Source organism: Scleropages formosus, chromosome 8, assembly GCF_900964775.1.
Source record: "Scleropages formosus chromosome 8, fSclFor1.1, whole genome shotgun sequence".
In the NCBI taxonomy this organism is placed as follows: Eukaryota; Metazoa; Chordata; class Actinopteri; order Osteoglossiformes; family Osteoglossidae; genus Scleropages; species Scleropages formosus.
This window is the reverse complement of record NC_041813.1, coordinates 27,916,769-27,939,179: the sequence shown is the minus strand read 5'-3', so window position 1 is coordinate 27,939,179 and position 22,411 is coordinate 27,916,769. Positions and strand designations below refer to the sequence as shown.

Below are 22,411 nucleotides of genomic sequence, written 5' to 3'. Positions count from 1 at the left end.
TGCCAAATAAGAACTTCTGCAGTCCAGTTCCCCACTTCCAATCAGACATTGTTACGGCACACATATTGTAACATATAATCTTAATCGCCAAGTGCAAAAAACAACACATGCAGAGAGGAAGTAATCAAGTGGTCACACGCGCAGATCAGTACACACCTGTCTGGGTTATAGAAGAGAGGAAAATTGTTCATTGAAGGAGTCTGTGCTTTATTGCAATAGTACATCTGCATGTTGCCACATTATCATAACAACCATAACAAAGAACATGGGACAACAAGCACATGTTCACAGTAAAACACACTTCAGACTGACAGATGAGCTTTAGCCTGAATGTGTTCTTTCCTGCTAGAACCAGCAGACAGAGACAACACTGTTCTGAACTGTGTGTAGAAACCAAACGGGGAGAGAAAGTTAAATTTAGTGATGGTAAAATGTGGGAATTTGAACACAAGAATTAAAGCGCAGGAGATGAAAACATTAACTGGCTTATCGGTGAAGAAAAAGCAGGTGGTTGTTCAAACAGGAGAGACCCAGATCACACCTCTGCCGATGCCCTTTGTCTGATTGCCGGTGCTGCCAGCACAGTGCATACTGTTAGACCGAGAAAAACAAATACGTTTCAACGTGTTTGCCCGTTCGATTTTCAGAGCGAATCGATCACTGCCAGATAAAGCATAGCCCTTTCTCACCGCCACAAGCGTTTGAGTCAGGCACCATACAAGTATATAGAGCTCTTGTGACTCTTTTCCCCCCACTCTTGTACGAAAGGTCACTTTATACAGGTTGTGGCAGGCAGAAGAAAACCGTGTTATTGCCCCCGTCTTCCACCGAGCTGTCAGTGATATTCCTGCACTACTTGCACTGAGACAATCGAATTTTTTTCATTTCACTGCATTCATTCCACTTGCACGCCAACATACAGCGCCACGTACATAAAATTCCACCTGAAGGGGAGGAGGTGTGTATTTCCTGTTACTACCATATACACCTGACTTTACAGGTGGAAACTGCCCGGCTCACACCTATGGCATCAACCAGACTCACAGCAGCTATACACTGAATAGCACTCTTTCACAAAATCCAAATCAAATCAATTCAAACACAAACTTTGTAACATGAGGTCAAATAGAAATTAAAATTACAGTATCTTCACCATATAATTATTTTAGTCTATGCATTTATATATTATACATACTATGTACAAAATATATTAAATAATGAAAGATATGGATATGTATGCTAAACACAACACTTTATATACACACACTTCACTGTGCACAAATGGAAAATACATTAAATGTGTACGGGCTGGTTGCTATATATACAAATATACGGCAACAGAAACGGGACACAATTCTACCAGCACAGAGCACATTTCACAGTATTTATCACTGAAACTGCAGTAATGCACAAGACAAAGATTCATTTATTCAATAATAGATACGCAGATACACTAAGGGGGGAGGTGGTCGTCGCCATGGGAAACATGCAGAGCAGGAGGAGGGTGACACTTGGGCTGATCTCCTGTCCGTCTGGCTCCGCTGGGGGGAGGCACCTCCACAGCTCCATTTCCCAGGTCCAGACAGGTGCACTGGATCTACTGATAGACGCTGCGATCTCTGGGGGATACAGGTGAGTGGGCGGTCAGGGCTCAGTTAAGGTCACTACCAGAGGTCTTTGGCTCTGGTCCATCTTCTGGAACACCTAAGCTCACAAGTACCGCTCTCTAAATACATAACCTTGGCATTTTACATATAGAGACAGCTATGCATTAATACAGTCTAGTGGGCTCGAAGTACAGTACCTCTGACTTTTAGGTTACCGTCTAAGTGTTGAGTGCAGTTTGGGAGCATCTGAAGACTAAAGAATGAAGGAAAGGTATCTCCAGTGGTCATAGTCACCCCATAGGTTCACCCTGAGCCCGGGGTTTAAATCAAAGTTTTCTCATTGTCTTCACACCCAGGTAACTCTGCCTTTAGTCTACTGCCTGCTATCTTCAAATATCCCAACTAAATGTAAAATAGACTCCTAGTAAAACTTAGAAGAGCAAGACAAAAGTTCTGAAAAAGTTAAAGTAATGCATTACCATCACAACCGCTTGAAGGGGGTAGGTAGTAATGGAGACACCATAAGGAGAAAGAATGTACTTCCATGACAGTGTAGCCGGGGCAGCAGCACAGACACAGTCGCATATGTTTGCGTACAGGAAACAAACTGGTCTGGGACTCAGGAAGAACTAGAAATTGGACCAAAATTCGGTGCTGTGAGGGACTGCATTCTAAGAGGACTGATTCTGGGTAACCTCTGAGATGTGATGTAGAGCTCTGTACTGAACTGAGTGGCTTCCTTCTAATGGCACGTGTGGGGCTTAAACTGGAACAGTGAGAACTGAGTGCGGGGGAGAGTCAGGGATGGGAGCACGCTGGGGGGAAAGAAAAAAAGGGAATAGGGAAATGCAAATGTGAAATTAGCTTCTTTACTTCCGTGTGATTGCTCAAGGTTTGGAAACAGGGAAGGGTGTTTAGGGTGCTACGCTACAAGCTGGGTGTCCATTTTCCTTCTGCAGGAGAGGGCACAGCTTCACACGGAGAACCTTACCATCAGTGTAACTGCATCTGCTGGGTCTAACCCGGGGAAAATGGGCTAAATTCGGATGTGATTGGCCTCATCCAACCTGGCGGTTACAAAACAATCAAGAATGAATTTAAAAAAAAAAATTAACCAAAAAAGGTGAGGGAAGAATCCTTGCTCGTGCCTCCTATCGCTGGTCTATGGGATAAGGTGGAGGAATTACTACACAGTTCATCCACGAATGACCTGACTTTGGGGGTCTGGATATTGGAATGGCTGGACAGTGTAGACCAACACAAAATTTTAATAACAATAAAACTATTTTTTTCCTCCAAATTAAAAAAGAGCTTTAGAAAAACTGGCCAGTTATGTGAAATTAAATTCAAAATTGTGGAAAAAAAAATTTAAATAGTTAAAGATATTTCAAGCATCGTGGTGGCATGATGGGTTAAGCCAGTGCCCACTGTGTGGTGGGTCTGGGGTTCGAGCCCTGCTTGGGGTGCCTGGGTGTGTCCCTTCCCCCTTCGGCTCACCGTAACCCCACTCGGGACAAGCAATTGTTGCCAATGGATGGATTTCAAGCATACAACTCAAAATATATATCACATATTTCATTGAAAATGCAGAATTGGAAGGAATTGTATTCTTTGTACCAGTTCCACCCTCTTCACTGGGATCACTAATTTTTCACCATATTGGTAAAAAAAAAAAAAAAGAAAGAAACAATATGCATTGAAACAATTATTTTGAAAATATTAAGTATAGCACTAAATAACATCAGTGAAAGTCCCACACATTTGACCATTTGCCAGAAACGATGGTGTGTAGTGTGTCTCGAGTCTTGGGAATGAGGAACAATCCAGATCCAGAAGATTACAATGGCAAAGACCAGCCCTGAACCACGGACTAAGAGGAAAATAACACCAGTCATTGAAATCGGAAACTGTCATGTTAGGTGGCATGTGGTGTGTGTGTTGAGCTCATTCAGGTTTACAGTTTCTCTCAAGGGACTTGTGGGGTCTTTATGAGAGGTGTGCTTAATAGGCTTTGGGCCTCTAGCTTTAAAATGAAGGATTATAGGAACAATCAGAACCGATTTACCAATTATTACTGGGAAAGGAGGTTATATCATGTTCAGTGAATAGCAAAAAGGTAAATATGTAAATAGATGACCCTTTTTTGTCACAGCTTCTGTGCTGCAAAGGACAGGCAATTTCACACAACATATTAATGAAAGATTTGTTGACAGGGTCCTGAAAATAAGGTTCATGAATGGATATAATGGACCATGGTTACGATATTTATGAATGATGCAATGAGTTGTGAAGAGCATGATTATGAATGAAGGGAAAAGTTATGGGGAGGATCTCTGCCAAAGTGAAGAGGATACTCACGCGCCCTCATCCCTGAGCAGTGACAGGAACTTGCTGACTCGATACTCTTGGTCCATCTGGAAAAATGAACAAAACGCATTAAAGAGTTGGACATTTCGGCATTTTATGCTGAAGTCTACAAGGGGAGCTTTAAAAACTGATGAACAGACAGCACCATCGGGAGCCGGGAGAGAAGCTTGGACACCGCATGTCTGTTTCTTCAGGAGTACCATAAAGGACAGTCATGATGGATGATGACTGCATGATGGCATGAAGCTCACCTGAAGGGACATCTCAATGAGCATGAGCAGCTTCTTTATTCCGATCCAAACTCTCTTGCCCTTGACCTGCTGGGCAATGGTTGCTCGCTCTTTGTCCGTAAAGCTGCCCAGCAGCTAGTGCAAGGGGAGAACAATGCATTGAAGCGAGAAACGGCAATAAGCTTGTATGGCACATACTGTAGCAAACAAACATGGTCTTTAGAATTGAAAAAGGTTGTCTTCATTACTGTTGCCAGGATACAGAGAGTGGGATATTCATTCTATTCAATTATATCCAATCAAGTGCTTATTCCTCCTCAGTCTCCGTCTCATTTTTCCAACTCCTCTATCCAATCTACCTCCAGAGCTTCAACCAGATGCTCCCCAGTAGAGATGTTGGGGATGTGGATGGTGGTGCTGAAAGCATCCAGCATCTCCATCTCTTGTAGGACATCCTTGCGACTGGTAGTTCCAATGATGAGCAGCTTGCGGCCCTAAAAGTTGAACCACACCGTACCAGTTAGACTGGCCAGTGATGATGCAATGATGAGAGCAATTATTATCAGTACTGTCTACTGCTTAGCTGATGTTTTTTGTAGAGCAACCTGCAATTTTGCCTACTTATAAAAGTGAATCTGAGTTGATTCTCAGGCAAAAGCTCTGACCATTTTGTGATTCTCAAGACAGAGTGCTATGAAGCTGCATCACATCATTAGCTCTGTGCTCACCTTTGGTGGGGGCTTCTTCAACAGTACAAGCAGGGCCTGCAGGACCAGGTTGGAGAAACGTGGCCCTATGGGAACGTAGTCTAGGAAAGGAAACAGTAAAGGTCTGTCATGCGGTCACCTCACCGCACCAGGTATGAAGCATGAAGTTCTTATTTTAGTGAAGCCCATCTCAGCTCAAATTTGGTATCATCATATTGTGTAACACTGGTTGTACCAGCATTACAAGAAGGTAACCAACGTCAGAGCTGGGCTATGCTTTACAATTCACAATCTTTTCAGGACTTGAGTTGAGTAAGAGTTGGACAGACTTGAGTGATGTTCCAGTTTATATTTCATATGTAACGAGTTCTAGTCCAAAAGTGATGCCAGAAAGCCACAAAGCTTTCTTCAAAATATTACCAAAAATGAGAATTACACCTCTGCCTCTGGAATACTGGCAGCAGGACATCTTCCAAAACCTATTTCCAGAGCGCAGGATACTTTGTTTGACCGGAGAGCTTCCAATGAATATCATGTTTGTGGCTTTAAAAAAGATATGCAGTTGTTACAGAAATACCTGAAAGTAAACGTTTAGGAGGTGGGAGCAAGTCAGCTAATCAGACAACAAAAGCTGTGTTACACTTAGATTCTTCCTGCCAGTCAGCGTGGGAGTTATTCGGTGCTCAGTCAGAAGCAACTCCAGCCGCTCACATAATTAGTTCTCTCCAGTTCACTGAGTACAGACCACACATAGAAACACTCAACTGAGCAACCAACAGATATAATCTCTGTAAACATAATTCTGTTCCTTGAGAGTTTCCACACCATAACAACAAAGGGGCCCATCTACGACACCCATCTTACTAACCCAATATTTTTCATTGGCTTACTAAAAATCTTGTCTGCACAGGAAATCCAGAATATGCCTTAAGACTCTGCAAATAGCCAAGTTGGAAATAGTCTTTATTTTTGTATACATCTCAAATTTAAATTCATTGGCGCAGCAGCTACTGTAATGCTTAGACCTGCTGCCTTTGAATCCCAGCTCCAGCAGTAGTAGCCTTGAGCAAGGAATTTACCCAAAATTACTCCAATAAAATTGCCCAGCTTTATAAACAGGTAAATACCTGTAGGGTGCTTAACACTCTAAGTCGCTTTGGAGAAAAGTGTCAGGCAAATGAATAAATGTAAATGTCACTGTTCACCTTGTTCAGCTCATGTGCGCTATTGCTATTGATCAATGAGCAGTCAGGGCCCAAAGTAGCCAAACAGGTTACTGCAAAGGCATCTGGTCTTGTGACGTAATTATGGGTGCAATGTAATATCGCAGCAAATTTAAATGGCCAAGACTACAAGGCAAAAATAAGACAGGACTCTTACCAAGCAGACGCTCAATGTCATCCACGACCACACAGCTTAGCTGAGACTTGTAGGCATCGTCAAAGACCTACAATATGTCAAGAAGTGCAAAGTTACCTTGCAGTGACAATGAAGAAAAACTACGTACTTAATGAAGTCTGTTTTAGAACCCCAGGCTTCCACCTCACCTTCTTAATAGCCTGGCACTTCGAGATCTCAGAGTGGCCAATCATCTTGTCTGGAGAGCAGATCTTGATGAAGGGGAACTGTGAATCCTCAGAGATTTTGGCAGCCAGTGCTGTTTTTCCACTGTGCGGTGGTCCTAGAACAGATTTAAAATATGAGACGTTGAATCTCCACTACATGACTAGGAACAACTGTATGGCTCTTCATTTCAGCTGGAAGGGTTAGGGTTAGTCACAACAGGAAAGTGCCTTAAAAGTTAATTTTAAATAAATTTAGAAGAGTTCAGATGATGTAAAGAAAATTTTCGATGACACCAGATAACCTATTGAATCCAGCTTGTGTGAAATAGAGGTCATTTATTCCGACTCAAATACTTCCACATTGAATCAGAACAAATATGAATGCAAAGAAATTTTTCATCTGCAATTATAAATATTTTCTACAGTACACAATATTTCTCAGACATGCGAGCAGTAGTGACGAGTTCATGGTGAAAGTTGCTGTCACAGTTCTACTCACAAAAAGCACTGAATCTAAAGGCTGAAAAAGAATTATTTTTTATTCTGTGATGTGTGTGGAATTGGTTATGCATATACACTCAGCCTTCACGTAAGTGGGTCCCCATACAACTAAAAACCGCTACAAAGAATGAATGATGAAAATACATACCCTTTGTCACACAGCAGGCCTATTCATTTTTGCACATTAGTCATTTTACTTACACAACAGGCATTTTATTCGCTGCCTACTATGGCTTTGACTCTGCAAAGCGCACAGACACAGAACCAAATACTGCATTTATTTCCTTCTTGCCATCACCCTGAAAGCCTCAATCAATCAGAACTCTTGATTAAGGTAAGTATAATATCACAACTGTAACAGCAGCTTTATACTATTATTTTTTTTTCTAGCTCAAGCTTTTATCTAAAGCTAGTGTGAAACTACTTATTTATACATATGTTTACAGCTCTTATTTTGGCAATTTAATTCATTTTAAATGACATATTTTTGTCCAGAAACTGATTTTTCCCCCTTCTTAAAAACAATGGTAAGTGAACCTCTTTACACTGGCAGTTTCACAAAAGAAATTAATTTATTTGTTTAAGTAACGGGTGTTAGATGCGTGTTTGGCACATGCAGATTTGTGCAAGATCAAAAGTCGGAGCACACCTTCAAGCAACACAGAGACCAGGGGAGTACGGTCACTGTTCTTGGTCTGCTGAACCAGCAGCTCCCCGTCATCCAAGACCCGGGTCACAGGGTCACCCCATTTAATGATCCCATTCATGATGTAGCTGGAATAGTCTTCCTGGTTGGTACCAAAGGCCTGACAGGGGACAGTAACTGGCGATCAAAATCACTGCCCCAACTTCAATCAGCATTGTTTACACTCTTCATATTGCAAAGTGCTAATCCACTGGAGTTGTAGACAACTCAAAACAGAAGGTGTGAATACTTGCAATGTTTTTAAAAATACAATATAAATATTAATTCATTTTACTGTTGCTTTTTTCAAAAGCAACTTAAAATGTATCATGCCAGGGTAAGAACCTTGCTCAAGGGTACTACAGCAGTACTGAGATTCAAAACGGGGTCCTTCGAGAGCAAGGCAGCAGCTGCAGTGACGATATGCACAGAGCTGACTATTAAATGGGGGATGTTACGAAGATCACCTCAGTTTTCCTGAAAGTCTAAGGAAGCAACCAGTTGTGGCACAGAGAATGTTGCATGCAAGACTCACAGGCTTGATGTCATTGTTGAGAGATCCTAGGAAGTCTGCACGATGGACCTGTAGTTTCTCAGCTTTCTCCATGTCCACTTCTACTGTGGTACTAGCCTGCACAGGGAGACAGAGACAGCTGTTCTCCACTCAGTTCACTCAACTGATCTCACAAACTGACCAGACAGCCAGAGCTCACAAACCCCACCATGTCCAGTTCCTACATGTTCCTCACATATCTGCATGAGTTTGGACTAATGCAGGACTCGTTTGACTAGGTTGGTGAGCAGAGGAAATTGTGGGGCTGAGCTTTATTTGGAAAATGTTTAACATTTTTCAGTTGTTGTTCATTTTCTAAATTGGTATTGCGCAGCTTACAGTATTAATGTCCATCTTTATAAACCAAAGCCGTAACCCAAAGTCTTTCAAGCAACTGGATAAATAAATGAAGAGGAAAATTCCCATCAACTCTGAGGCTACAAATTCAAGGGAGCAGAAAAATCAAAACAAATATTCCTAGATCTTCAAAGTAAAATACACTGGTCAACACAAGATCGGCGTATGTCCAGTACTCTTCAAATCTCTCTATCTTTCACCACCGATACACAAAAAACACTCTCTCAAAACTCTCCAGCCAGACCACCCTCCTCCTGCTTCCAAAGTCCAATCCAAAATAAACATAAAAAAAAAAAAAAAAAAAAAAAAAAAAGACATTTCTGTGAAAAAGAACACAAGATAAATTCCTAAAAAGAGGAATAAAACAGAACTATTAAAACATGCCAAACATTCTGGTGTGACTGCATATGTTTCTCAGCAATTGATCATAATCCATAATAAATTAATACCTATTCTTTATATGTTAAATCATAAAATATGTATTGTATTAAACATACAATACTTACAAGCATGCAGTAGTCAACTTAAAACTGGTCTGTGCTTTACACTATTGATGCCTTTGAGAGCCCGGATTCTCTAGGATCGGAGCCAACTAAGGTTATAAAACATCAGCACTGCGATAAAATGAAGTGCCTGACAAATTCCGGGGAAATGCAGACTCATCCACTGAATGTTGTAGCGGTGGAATCGAGAATGGACACAGCAAGAGTCACCTAAGGCTCACCTTGATATGGCGGTTCATGGCGGTAGACTGGGCGGCCCGGACAAGCCCCTCCAGCTCAGCACCGCTGTAGTTCTTGGTCTCGGCCGCCAACTCGGACAGGTCCACGTCACTCGACAGAAGGTTAAATTCCCGCATTTTGGCCGTGTGGATGTTCAGAATCTGCAACCGGCCTTTCTCATCTGGTAGGCCTGGTTAACAGAGAGACGGGAAAAGGCCACCCTAAGAGAAATCTGGGGATAATAACCAAATTCAGAAGCTGTCTAAGACATTCAACCTAAGAAATCCAAAGGCTCTTCAGGCACTTTGATACATTTACTCTCGGAATGCGATAAGGTTCAATCTTACTGATCTGGGGTACACACAACCATCCAAAAAACCTTTAACAAACATTTGATTACTCCCCAACTATCCTCTGGTTAAATCACAACCCAAACACTTTTTCTGATGATGCTATGGTACATGAACTATCTACTGTTGCACATTTGGCAAAAGTAAGTTATTTTAACGTTGTGGTCAACATCTGAAGTTCGCTCTGCAAACAAGTGGGTGACAGAAATATTTAAGTCTCTCCAACTCAAAAAACTGACATTTGATCTACATGAGAACTCCAATGAATTCTGGAATATCTGGACACCCTTCTGGAAGTTAACAGAAAGTGCTACATGACCATACCTGTGATAAAGTGTAACTCTTTGACCCTGAGCCCTGCGCCCTCGCTCTACGTATCTGGACATATTTGTTTCTTTGCGGTGTACAGTCTATCTGTATGCTGTTTTGACCCTGTGCTGTGCATAAAACCATTTTAAAAAGAAAAAAAATTCAGAATGGTGACAATTACAATTATGATAAATTCTAAACTCTGGTCAACGTTGTGATTTACAAAAATGGCTCACAGGCCATTTTAAATCCATTTGTCATGAGTGTACTTTGGGGACAAGGTGAAATGCAACCAGAGATGTCGTAATCAAGGAAAGAAAACATTTAAACAGGTCAAGTGAGAAGTAGGGACTTTGTTTCTGACACAAAGCTAGGGGGACTCACCAATCTCCATCTTCACCTCAAATCTGCCAGGTCTCATGAGGGCCTCATCAATCAAGTCTGGCCTGTTGGTCATTCCTGAAGAAGCACGGATAAATATCAACACCCATACACCTCCCACGGTACATGACTAGCTGTACATATTGCGCCCAGACGGCAATGATTATTGTGCTCCACCGCGCCTGAGCAGGTAGCCCCTTCCACGCCTTCAGTTCGGTATCACAGGGCCATACCTCCACTGTTAGGATCCCAGAGTGAGTTCTCATACCTATGACCAGAATGTTGTTAAGCTGCTCAACACCATCGATCTTGGACAACAGCTGGTTGACCACCGTGTCGTGGACGCCTGTACTGCTGGCCCCGGTGCCACGTTGTTTACAGATGGCATCCAGCTCATCAAAAATTATGATGTGCAAACCACTGTTAGCACCCAGCTGAAAGGACAAAGACAAAGGGTCAGTTAAGTCACCACATATAAGATGGTGATGTGGTTATGGACCTTCAATTGCTTTTGGCTGAAAATACCCAACCAGCAGATGGTGATGTGGTATAATAAACAGCACAGTAGATGACAAGTCAGGCAGCAACGGGGATCCCAAACTGCTTTCCATGTTTTATGAGACTAAGTCTACTGAATGAACACACTGTTCAATCCACGTACTGCAAAAAAAATTACTTTTTCACTTCACACACATTCCAAACATTTTCCAATCCCACTTTCAGTCCTGGTGGTCTAAAATGCCCTTTTGCACATCAGCGGTACGGTGTCTGGCCCTTCTACAGAAAATGTGCCGAGTCGATTGCTCTCCTTTAGAACGTCTCAGAAAATCTGAATTCAACAGATTAACTGTCTATTTACTGTATAAACAGTTTCACAGAAAGTTTCCTCCAGAGCTGCAACATTTCAAGCAGGAGGAGATGTTATACAATATTTACATAACACTATGTAACAAAAATTGTCAATTTTTTTTTGCATTTTCCATTTCTTTGCATTTTCATTGCATTGGTTTTGTTAGATTAAGAAAAATTTTGGCATTTTGTTCTATATGTCAGTTTTTAGAAAAATATTTCACATTCTTGAAATTAGCAAATTTTGGGAAATTGTCACCGGGTTTCAAGCACTGAATATTCAGCATATTCTTTTACCATCTGATGCTTTCTAGAATGTCCTGATACCTTCTAGAATCTTCCAATGGTTGTAAAGTAACCAACTAAAAGTGACAGTGCAGAAGAGCCAGTGGCATTTTTGTAATCACTAAACTTTACTTATAATCAACACAAAAACTGACATAACTAAGAACTTTGGAAACTTAACAAAAGTTGTGTAATATATAAGGTGGTCAATCTTTTTCAGTTTTCGAATGAAACTATTATTAAGCACAGTTTAAAATATTTCTTTCCAAGATTACAATTTTTTTTTTTTTTCCCATTTTAGCAGCGATATTTGGGGCCAGCAAAATTTTTGTAGCCCAAGGCGACTGTCTAGGTTGGTCTAATTATAAACCCAGCCCTCCTCTGGAGAGCAAGCGCCACCCGAGCGAGTAGCACACGTGTTACTATCTGCAACGGCTCTTTGGCAGGCGCATGACAGGTTTGTGGGAAGCACTAACAAAGCTGTTCTGGATGACTAAAAGCCCACACCCTGCAGAGGAACAATAGCAGCTATGTTCCACCACTGTTAAACACTGCCTCCAACACTGCCATGCCTTTTGTGCTCCTTTAAAAGAAACTCCCAGAACACATCCCAGGAGACTTTAGAAGCCGCAGTGAAGATGACTGTCTGATCAATCAATACCCAAGAGGGCCGGAAACAGAATCCGAAACACGATTTGGTTCATTTCACACTAAATTCTTCTTGTAATGATCAGTCGGTGCTGAGTTTTCAATCTGCTCTGTAACACTGAGTTACAAAGCTGATGTTACTTCTACAGCCAGGAAATTATTTCTATGCATCTGAGTGCAAAGCAGCCAAATGAGGGTTAATCCTGTGCTGGATATTAATGGTCATTCTACAATCGGGGTCGCTGAGGTGAACCACAATTGAGATGGTTGCTTTGCCTGCCAAGTCTGATTTGCTTTGTGCTGCACGAAGGGTGTGGAACACAGAGGTCAGCTCCATCCAAGAGTCCTCAAGCAAGCGAAACTGACCCTGAAAACCACACCACATGCACCTTCCCACCCCATCTCACCCGCTTCTGCTCTTCCTCGGCTTCGGCGAACAGCTTGCGAATGTTCGCCTCTGACTCTCCAACGTATTTGTTGAGGATCTCAGGCCCGTTAACAATCTTGGGCTCGCGGGCGTTGAGCATTTTGCCGATCTGCCGGGCCATCAGGGTCTTGCCACAGCCAGGGGGTCCGTACAGCAGGATTCCTTTGACATGTTTACAGCCTGGAAACAAACAGAACATGAGTGATTGGGGGCACGACTCACTGCCCGAAGCAACGAGACCATGGAGGTCGGGCTCAGACAGTACAGCCTCAGAAACACTGATATTAAACATGACATGTTCCAAGCTTTGGGGAAGCTTCCGGAAAACTGGTTGCCTGCCAACTCATCTGCTTCATCCAGATAGGTCCTTTAGTCTTGGACAATGAGGGTGGGTGGGCTGCCGCCTCAACTAGAGGGTACACTGTTCAACACTCCTCTCCCTCATACAGGTGGCCACGCTGTCAGTTATATACATTTACATTATATTCATTTATTTATCTGACAATATTATACACAATATTAGGCTGCTTACATTGACTTGGTCTTTTAAGCAGCTTCAGAGTTTTTACTGGAGTAATTCAGGGCAAATACCTTGGGCAAGGGTACCAGAGTAGGAGGCTGGATTTGAACCTGGGTGCTTTGAGCGCAAGGTAGCGGCTCTAAGCACTACGCAACCTGCTGCCTGTTGTAATTCTTCCTGAATACCAAACAAGCACAGTCATGGAACATACTTCCAAAGTGCTGAATGCGCCAGCCTGCCTCCCCGAAGATTTCACCTTGACTCAGTCACTTCCTGTACCAGTCCAGGCTGCCTGCACTGCCACCCACACAGAGTAGGGCTGCTCAAAGGAAGGATGTGTTCTCCTCTCACACAGAAGTGCATCTGCTAAATTATGTACCTTTCGACACCCCCGGCTGGCCTAACGCACAAGAAGGCCGGAAACAGTGGGAGAAAAAAATGGACAAAGCTGTGCAGACTACTATAGAGGCAAACAAAAATAACTGACAAAAATAAGGTGCTGTAGGTGTGGTATAAATGTGCTCGAGGCTCCTGCTAGGTAGGGTCACTTGATGATGAAGCATTTGGCACTGCTTCAACGCTTCTGTACACCTCAGACATCTCCATCTTTCTAGCCATCCACACATGAAGACAAAACACTGCACGCACAACCAAAACAGCACTTTGCTGTGGTTCCTTCCAATAGACCACAAAGCATGCTGGGTAGCAAGCCAGAACTCACCCATTTGCTCTACTATATCAGGAGGGAAGACCCGGGAAGCAAAAGCCCTCCGGAAGATATCTGAGAACTCCTTGTCCAGACCGCCGATTCCCATACGCTCGAAGTTCCAGTCAGGGTTGATGATGGTCTGGCGGGCTTCTTTGGTTTTGGCCTTTCCTGGGAGGTGTACCAAGAGAAGGGTAACCTTACACAAAATGCAACTTCAAATTCTATTATAGTTTTAAAAAAAAAAATAAAAGAAATAAATAAATAAATGAATACGACAGTGAAGACAAGTTACCCTTCAGTAAATCTGGTAAGGTGGGACAAAGCTGTGCTGCACAAGGACTCTGCTAGGAAACAGCACAACTGTTTATAGTTATTAATTATCCCAAAGTAACCAATATAGGAGATCCAGGGTGTACAGAAGACCTGTTTACTCAGACAACAATTCATTCCCTTTGTTCTGCATAATATTATTAACTTCAATTACTGAATTAATTGTACTACCTCATAGCACCCGGTAATTTGCGCATTTAAATTAATGCAACAGTTGGAGCTTGTGATTGTCTCATTAATGTCCAGAGCTTGTCCAGTCTTAATCGCTACACTACTGCCGTCTGAACAATAAGCACACAAATATTACTATTATGGCTACTTCCCCACGGATTAATGGACAAATGCTCAGTATCGGTGTACCAACGCAACAATGTAAAAAGCTGCTGGCTGGAAGATATTTTACCTACCCACTAGGTTGAGGGAAGAACTCTCCGCCTTTTCAAAAATGACCTGGCTGTTGCCCACCAGAAGACCGATTTCAATCTGAATAGGATTAGATCCGTGGAAACAGCATTACCACACAATTCGTAGTCAACACAAGTGAGTAATAAAAACTGACAGGCCTTCCACTCATGTGGGAGGGAACCCGAGTCCCACCAAGATAAGCTAACAGTTCAAGGACATCAGAATTCACACCGTCTCTAGTGATCTGCAAGAGAGCACAAAGCATTTGGGCAAAACACAGATACCAAAAGAAACACTGCGGGCAAGGCAGACACACGCGTCCAGCCAGACACCCCCCACAGAGCTACTATGACACTAGGTGACCTGCAAACTTGGTTTTTTAAACAGTGTTGCGCGGGAGCTACCAGTACCTTCTGCTTTTTGCCAGAGGCCGGCTCTCCTTTGAGGATGCTGGGGTCCATGGCCTCAATATCCTTTACCAGTAGGCCAAACAGTTTGTCACAGAAGCTGAAGACCAGCTGTGTACCCAAGAGGGCATACAGTAAGGGCAAAAGGAGACACAGGGAAACAAGTGAGAGAGGAGAGTGATGAGACAGAGATGGATTCATTTACAGAACTCCACTCTACACATTGTCGTGTCCTTAAACTCCTGATTGAGAAACCATGTCATGCTCTGGCCCCTGAAGATGAGCATTAGCCAACCAGGGAATCTGAAGGAACAAAAGAAAATCAGTGGACCCCAAACTGCCCCACCTACCTGCTGACCAACAGTGAAACCCTGGTTGTTGAACTGCTGGATGAACTCGCCGGCCATCTTGTCCGAGTCAAAAGGGTTGCTGTCGGTGCTCTTCTTCTGCAGGAAATCGATCTCCATGGTCATCGCCCCGACGCACTGCTTGGACTTGTCGAAGTTGTAGTTGGAGACTGAGGAGCAAAGTGGAGGGATACATACGTTACATGAGAATTAGTTCACGCTGGAAACCACATTTAGCAGGGATGGGTTCGGCTCGACTCGGATCCCAAATATGCAGCTTAGTCAACGATACAGGATAGTAACTCAAATCACAAGTCCCAAACTCCACACAGGCGGAGTCAGGTTCAAACACAGATCCGAAAACCACATCCCAGGAGCCGTGAGGCACCAGCACTACCGATAGCGTCACTTATATTCGGACTATAACTGAATAATAGAGTAAATTACACTACGTATTATTCCACTCCTGGAATGAAAGGTAAGAATGTAGACAGACAGACTGATGCACTGCTCCTTACAAATAGGAACAGTAGCACTGAACTTGGTAAGGGGGTCTTTCCAACGTCAGGGATGGTCTTCCTGGTCTTTTTTTTTTTATGTTACTCAGATAGCAGGTAGTGACTGATAGTCACACTCCGGAGGTCCACCCTGTTCTGCATCATGCTTGACCACAGCATATGCTCAGCGTCCCAGCATGCTGCATTGGCGAAACTTTCCTTTATAATTAACTTGTTCTACAATTTTAGGAAATTGGCTAATTACTTTTATCGGTCAGTGATTCCAGAAACCGATCGGTAAGTCTTCGGTGTTCCTGTTCCAATGGTCTTACCTTCCACTTCTTGCCCAATTGAGAGGCCAGCCCACTTCCTCTGAAAGAATAAGATTAAGAAGGTGAGACCAGCAGTCTAGAGCATGGAAGAAATTCGATTGGTTGATAGTTGCTACCAGTACACTTTACTCACAAAACCACATTTCCAAGTCGCAGAGTTACAAATAGAGTCCATACAGAAAAACCTACATGCAGCCTGTTTGTCAGACCATGCAGACCAGCTCAAAGGCAAAGATGATTTTCATTACATACTGAGTGGAAAAACCACACTCAAAAATCTTTCCAAATACATAACAATCCAGGATGTAGGAAAATTTTTCGTTGAGGAAAAGGAAGGGTCTGCCTTTAGCGATCGATACAGAAATCGAGTTAATGGAGGAGCTACACGATGCATTAGAGTGGCTCCAGTGTGTACTGAACACAGTGTAAAACAAAGTGTCTCACATCAGAAAAACAAAGGATTAATTTCTCTTCTGTCCATACAAGACATGATAAAGCCTACAGTCTTTAGGTTTATTTAAACAGATCATTTAGTGCGTTACTGAGAGTGTTGAAACATGTTAAAATGCATACAATTGTTGTTATTTTTTCCACCTGTTTCAGTGACTATAATAACTATCATTACACTTTTTTGTAATTAGGGTACTTCAGTATGGTATAGGTTTGCACAGAAATTTGCAGTGCTCAAAATAGCATTTAAAATGTATAATTAAAAAAGCAGCTGAATCCTCCAAGTAAATAACATCGATGTGTGTCTGCTCTCTGGCCTGAAGCACGACCAAAGTATGACTGCACTGACTTGTCGCTCCGCTGCTGGCATGCAGTGCTCTCATTTTCAACATGGCAGGGATGCCCACAGCATCATCTTTTCAACTGGCATTTGTCGGCGGAGGCCAGGCGGCCTGACCAGTGCCATCGGCGTTGCACCCACACTGCCAGTCAACAGGGGAGCCGCTAGAGGAGCTACAGTGCAAATTTACCCCCTACCTGGGTCAGTGTCTAATAAATAGATGATCTCTGAAGTTTTACTGCTGGAAGTAATACCTAAAATGTTTTTTTTGGCTAGATATAGGACAAAGACACTTCATCACTTTTAGAATTCCAGCAAGTTATAAGAGGTTCAATATTTTGTTTTTTATTTTAGTCCTGTTAACAGACTGTAATCAGTTAACAGAAAATGATCCATCTAGCCATCCATTTTCAATAACCGCTTCTGCTGATCAGGGCTGCTGGTGGTCCAGGGCCTATCGCAGAATCAGTGGTCGCAAGGCTAGGGGGCTACACCCTGGACAGAATGCCAATACTAACAGAAAACAATTTAATATATTAAATGCTGACATGTATTTTTGATTCCATGTTTAGTAACATTTTAATGCTTTAAATTGTCCAAGCCATTTCAAACAATGCCACCTATAACAAACATTAAGATGTGAGGTGATGGGAGGATGACGGAGTCGCTGGTGGGGCACCGGTACCTGCGGCAAGCTGAAGGCGATGGTACCTGGCACCACGCTGTGGTGGCACTTTACAGTGAAGACAAACTTGTGGGTAGGCGTGGTTTTCACAGTCACATGTCTGCAGGAAGACAGGAACAAGCAAATCTCAACACACACGAGTACTCGCTGCCAGGGTACTGCAACTAAGTATTTTTTATTGTGAATCTAAGTGTTCTAACAGTTTATCTTGAAAGCAAAAGTAAACAACTTGATTTTTAGGCTCAAAAAATATTTTAAGGAGAAACAGTGCTTGCACAACTATTCACCTACCACAAATTAATATTTAGTAGAGTATCCTTTTGCAAAAATACACTAAGTCTTTTGGGGTAAGTCTGAAGCAGCTTTGCACGCTGCTCAGGAGTGATTTTGTCCTATTCTTTCTGGCAGAACTAGACTTCCAGAAGCCAGAAATAAAGATACGTAACAACGGTTTTTGTCGGGTTTGGAAATCTGTTGTATCGCAACAGGTCTGCAGTTTTGGTATTAATAAATGAGCCAAATGAGCTGGCATTTCTCCAGCATTGCTGCCTTTCAAGCACTTGCCAAAAAAATGCCACTGCTTATTTCATGAAGTCATATGAATATTAGAGGACTGAAACGGAGGCGGCGATTTTGGCCGGCTTGACATGACCACAAAGTCAACAGCATGCAGATGGGGACTACAGCTCCCTGTTTGTGTAGGCTTCTTTACAAGTTGTAAATGGAAATGGAAAAGTAAAATAAATGTAAGCTGTTGAGGAGTATTTACTCCGGCATGATACCAGTTTCCCATGTCCAACAGCAAATGGAAGACAGACAGAGAGGACTGCCTATACTCACTGTCCAGACTGCAGGTCCTTTTCATTTACCACAGCACAGTTCGTCAACGAGAGTTCGTCTGTTGGGCATCGTGCCGCTTGCATCGTCTGCAGATTCACCCGGGAGGGCGGGGGCAGAGAAAGAAGCCGAAAAGGAGCCAGTTAGAAGAGAACGACAACCCTGCAATGCAGCCCTTTTGTTTACACACGCCGAACCAGTCTGCTTTAGGCATCACGCTCTAAAGACTTGTGCTGTTCTTAACACCTCCTGGTTGTGAAGTCCTGAGCGGCAGCACTGCCTGACCCCCAAAAGCTAGGGTAGGAAAATCATAGCACCTCACGTACACTGACCGACATCCTAGAGACGTCACATGGGAAAGGACACAGCATCAGCCTAGCACATTCACCACAACACTGCTGGAGGGGTGGCATGTCAGACCTCCAGTGTGTGTCTACGAGGGTCTGAAACTGAGCGAGAAACCACAGCCTGCTTATTTCCGGCCCACGACGAGCAGCCGGGAGCTGAAGGCGGAGGTCTTTGACACAGCTGAACCCCAAACGGGCTCCCCTTGTCATTACTCTCGTCGCTGCTCATTTCTTGCAGCCGGCTCTCTCGGGGACACCTACAGTCACAGATGAGTTTGGAGCCGCGCGCTCCTCATCAGCTGTGACCTATTCTGTTCCATCGTGGAGGCCTCGAAGCTTTGCGATGACTTCCCTGAAGAGCCCCAATGGAGAGATAGCAGTTGAACAGTAACTGCAGTTAGAGCGTAGCTGCAGGCATGGGAAAGCTTCAGTTCTCTGCTGGCAAGAGAGAGAGGTGAGGGAGAAGACGGCAGCACGGCAGCCCCGCTCTGCACAGGCGCTTGGTTGCATCGCATCCTTCGTCACGTCATGCTGTGAGCTCTCCAAGCCCCTGCCCACAAACCCCAGGACACTCAGTGAGCCTTCCAGCTTTAAATCTGCACTCTATTACAAAAAAGAAAATAACTATACACATATCTATAATTTTTTTTTTTTTCTAAATCACAGATTCAAAGTATCGGGTAATAAATGATGCCTGCGATTACACACACTGGAGTGACGACTTACCTTTCTAAATAGAGTACGTACTAGAGAGCCACATTTCTCATCTATAGGAAAGGGTTACAAGTGAAAACCTCACTCAGTGCCCAGAGACTCGATTAGGAGAGACTAAAGACTGTCTGGCCATTGGCTCTACCAGCCGGAACATGTATGCCACCCCCCAGTGAAGGACATCAGTCACAAGTGCAATCATGCAGAGCGCAGTTTGCAGGTCAGGCCAGCAAAGAGTGCGCACAAAGAGTGTGTATGCAAGCTGGAATTCTTTTGGAGGGGAGCAGGCTGAGGGTAGGGTTCTAGGGCAATGTATACTGGACTGGAGCAGCCAAGCAGTATGTGTTCACCATATGACATGGGCAGCTGAAGGTGACGCGTAGCCACAGGTAACGCTCCGCAAAAGGTTTAAGATGAAGCTGCTGGTGTGCAAACTGCCTCAACAGTCTCCTGTCCAGAGGACCAGGAGGACAGAGGAAGGATCGCCGGGTCTTGATCATTTCCTAATTCCGGCTACAATCAAGACAATCCGAACCTGGGACAGACTGATAGAGCCTAAAGCCAAATACTGTTAGATGATGTAACTCAGAAATTCTACAGCAGCTCAGAACTAGACTAAAGCACACAAATATAAGGCATGAAGAAGCCACTTAATTGCACTCTAAAGCACCACATCTGGGAAAGAAATTATGCAAAAGCTTTGTGCTTTTCCATATAATTGAGCATGGGCCACCGTACAGCTCTCAACATCATTTGGAAAAACCAAAAACTATTAAGGAAATGGAGAAATATCCAATTTTTCTGCTGTGCAACCCTTACTACAAACCATAATCCATTAAGTGAATCAAACGGCTTATAAGGAATACCCATAAAAGTCATAATGCATTAAAAGTAAACATTTACCAATACTTGGACCAGTGTAATTCGGACACATCTGAGTGGCTTTCGCAAGACATCACGCCTTTTCGGTCCATGTGGGAGAGGGGCAACAGGTTTGAGACTGAGTGCAAGCTTTCAAGGAAGCGTTCGCCTTTACCTGTCTAGGTAACGTGGGAAGTAAAAGCAGTAAAGCCGTCATTCAGAATGAAAGTGAAGAAGAGCCCAGCTCCTCCTGAAGCCCTATCTCTCTGCTACACGTAGATCACATGCTGCTGCAGCCCAGCACAAGTTCCACCCTCCCCCAAGGAATGGACCGGGACACGTGGGCACACATCTGCCAGCAGGTCGAAATGAAGAAATGAAGCAAATGAAGTGGACCGAAAGGAAAAGGATGAATTGCGTCCATGTTCCCTGGTTAAGTTTGCACCTTTTAACTCTCAATGCCATGCATTTCAAATGCTTCATTTGGACACACTCCGGGGTTAGACGACTGTAGGAAGCATCGTGTTACTCCGCTTGCCGGTGACCTTTCACTTTCGCTCAAGCGACATTAGTGAGGTTAGCAGGTGTCCCCCGTATAGCTGACACTTTCACTGCCTTTATCCTCCCCAAAAATATACATACCTTGAAAAATATTACAACCTGGGGGCCAATGCAAGGAAGCAGGAGGGAGGGGAAGAGGACAACAGAAAGAGATATGAAAATGCCAGAACGCCACAAATACGGAACCGGTGGCGGACAGGTGCATCGAGAAGACAGGTACGATACCCTCCATCGTAAGCAGAGGACCGGGTCAGAGTTGGGGTCCTTTCACAAAAGTCTCTTGACAAGTTTGTTTGAGCTACCACCTTGACTACAATGCAATACGGCCCACAAGACGGAAGCACAGAATAGCAGTTGCAGAGGTGTGAAATAGCCCCTTGCCAAAGAAATTGATCCCAAGGGCTGAAATAGAGACATTAAGCACATACATTTTCAGTCACAACTAACGGTTTGCTAAGCACCCTCCATTCAAGCTTAGCTAGTTCTTTAATAAATCATTACCCTGGTAATGTTAACTGCTAAGGCATGAGCACACACTTCATTTAAAGCTGGTGATTTCATAATGAACGTTATTAGAAAATGATATTACAGTCAATGAGGCATTTATTCATCCAGTCTTTTTTTTATTATTATTCAATGTGTTGCATAAGAGCAAAGCATAAAATGTGATTTCATGAGAACTTGCTCAATTCGATTTAAAAGGATCATCATTATCAGCGTGAGCCAATTTTTTTCCCCCCCTTGTGATTCAGTTTGGCCAAAATTGTGAGTTCCCATTTTCCAGATCTGATTTCAAGGGTGGATTTCATTAGATTTATTAACATTTGTATTGACATCAACATCCATCCATCAGCAATAACCACTTCTCCAGTACTGGTTTGTGGTGCTCCAGAGCCTATCCTGGAAGCACAGGGCATGATGCAGGGTACACCAGTGTATCACAGGGCATCTACTGCAATATGCAGATCATTACATATATACACACACTGGCTGAAACCGCTCGGCCCAAGCGGGGTCACGGCGAGCCAGAACCTACCCGGAAACACAGGGCGCAAGGCTGAATGGGGAGGGGAAACGCCCAGGGTGGGACGCCAGTCTGTTGCTAGGCAGCCCAAGCAGGGCTCGAACCCCAGACCCGCCACACAGCGAGCACCGGCTGAACCCGCCACCTATCCAGATTATTATCTCAATTATATTATTACTACAGTGCAGACGGTGGTGTATTGGTTAGCGCTATTGCTTTGGACCCAAAGGTTGCAGAAGCAAGGTATTTACCCTGAATTGCTCCAGTAAAATTTCCCAGCTGTATAAATGGACAAATAATTGTAAAATACCTTAATGTTGTAAGTCGTCAGTTAAACGAATAAATGTAATCACATCACTAGAATGCTAGGGTTTTGGGTAAAAGCAAAAGCTAAGAACTGAAATAATAATAGTAGAAGAGGCACAAACTGTTTTGCATGTAGAAAGAGGAAACAGAAAATCTTCATGCTCCCAAAAAAGATCTTACTGATAAGATGCATGTGTCC

At 43.4% G+C, this 22,411-nt stretch overlaps 1 protein-coding gene across 3 annotated transcripts in view; it reads right to left on the bottom strand.

The window, feature by feature from the left end:
* Window positions 1-190: 190 nt before the first annotated feature.
* The window catches only part of LOC108937311 (vesicle-fusing ATPase), a 28,669-nt gene continuing 6,448 nt past the window's right edge, over window positions 191-22,411 (bottom strand). The window contains exons 2-22 of one of the 3 annotated variants that reach the window (XR_001966334.2): window positions 20,964-20,981; window positions 18,406-18,491; window positions 17,566-17,665; window positions 16,091-16,130; window positions 15,265-15,431; window positions 14,918-15,025; window positions 14,510-14,585; window positions 13,785-13,940; window positions 12,524-12,723; window positions 10,603-10,768; window positions 10,338-10,412; window positions 9,297-9,484; window positions 8,198-8,293; window positions 7,627-7,783; window positions 6,459-6,592; window positions 6,292-6,358; window positions 4,933-5,012; window positions 4,564-4,729; window positions 4,226-4,339; window positions 3,966-4,021; window positions 191-1,619 (exon numbers count right to left, since the gene is read on the bottom strand). Coding sequence is in view for 2 of the 3 variants with exons in the window: in XM_018757142.2 (XP_018612658.1) it covers window positions 1,598-1,619; window positions 3,966-4,021; window positions 4,226-4,339; window positions 4,564-4,698; window positions 4,933-5,012; window positions 6,292-6,358; window positions 6,459-6,592; window positions 7,627-7,783; window positions 8,198-8,293; window positions 9,297-9,484; window positions 10,338-10,412; window positions 10,603-10,768; window positions 12,524-12,723; window positions 13,785-13,940; window positions 14,510-14,585; window positions 14,918-15,025; window positions 15,265-15,431; window positions 16,091-16,130; window positions 17,566-17,665; window positions 18,406-18,491; window positions 20,964-20,981 (2,241 nt within the window). In the remaining variant the exon portion in view is untranslated. The remainder of the gene's footprint in view (window positions 1,620-3,965; window positions 4,022-4,225; window positions 4,340-4,563; window positions 4,730-4,932; window positions 5,013-6,291; window positions 6,359-6,458; window positions 6,593-7,626; window positions 7,784-8,197; window positions 8,294-9,296; window positions 9,485-10,337; window positions 10,413-10,602; window positions 10,769-12,523; window positions 12,724-13,784; window positions 13,941-14,509; window positions 14,586-14,917; window positions 15,026-15,264; window positions 15,432-16,090; window positions 16,131-17,565; window positions 17,666-18,405; window positions 18,492-20,963; window positions 20,982-22,411) is intronic. The other 2 variants (XM_018757142.2, XM_018757149.2) reach the window with 2 other exon arrangements.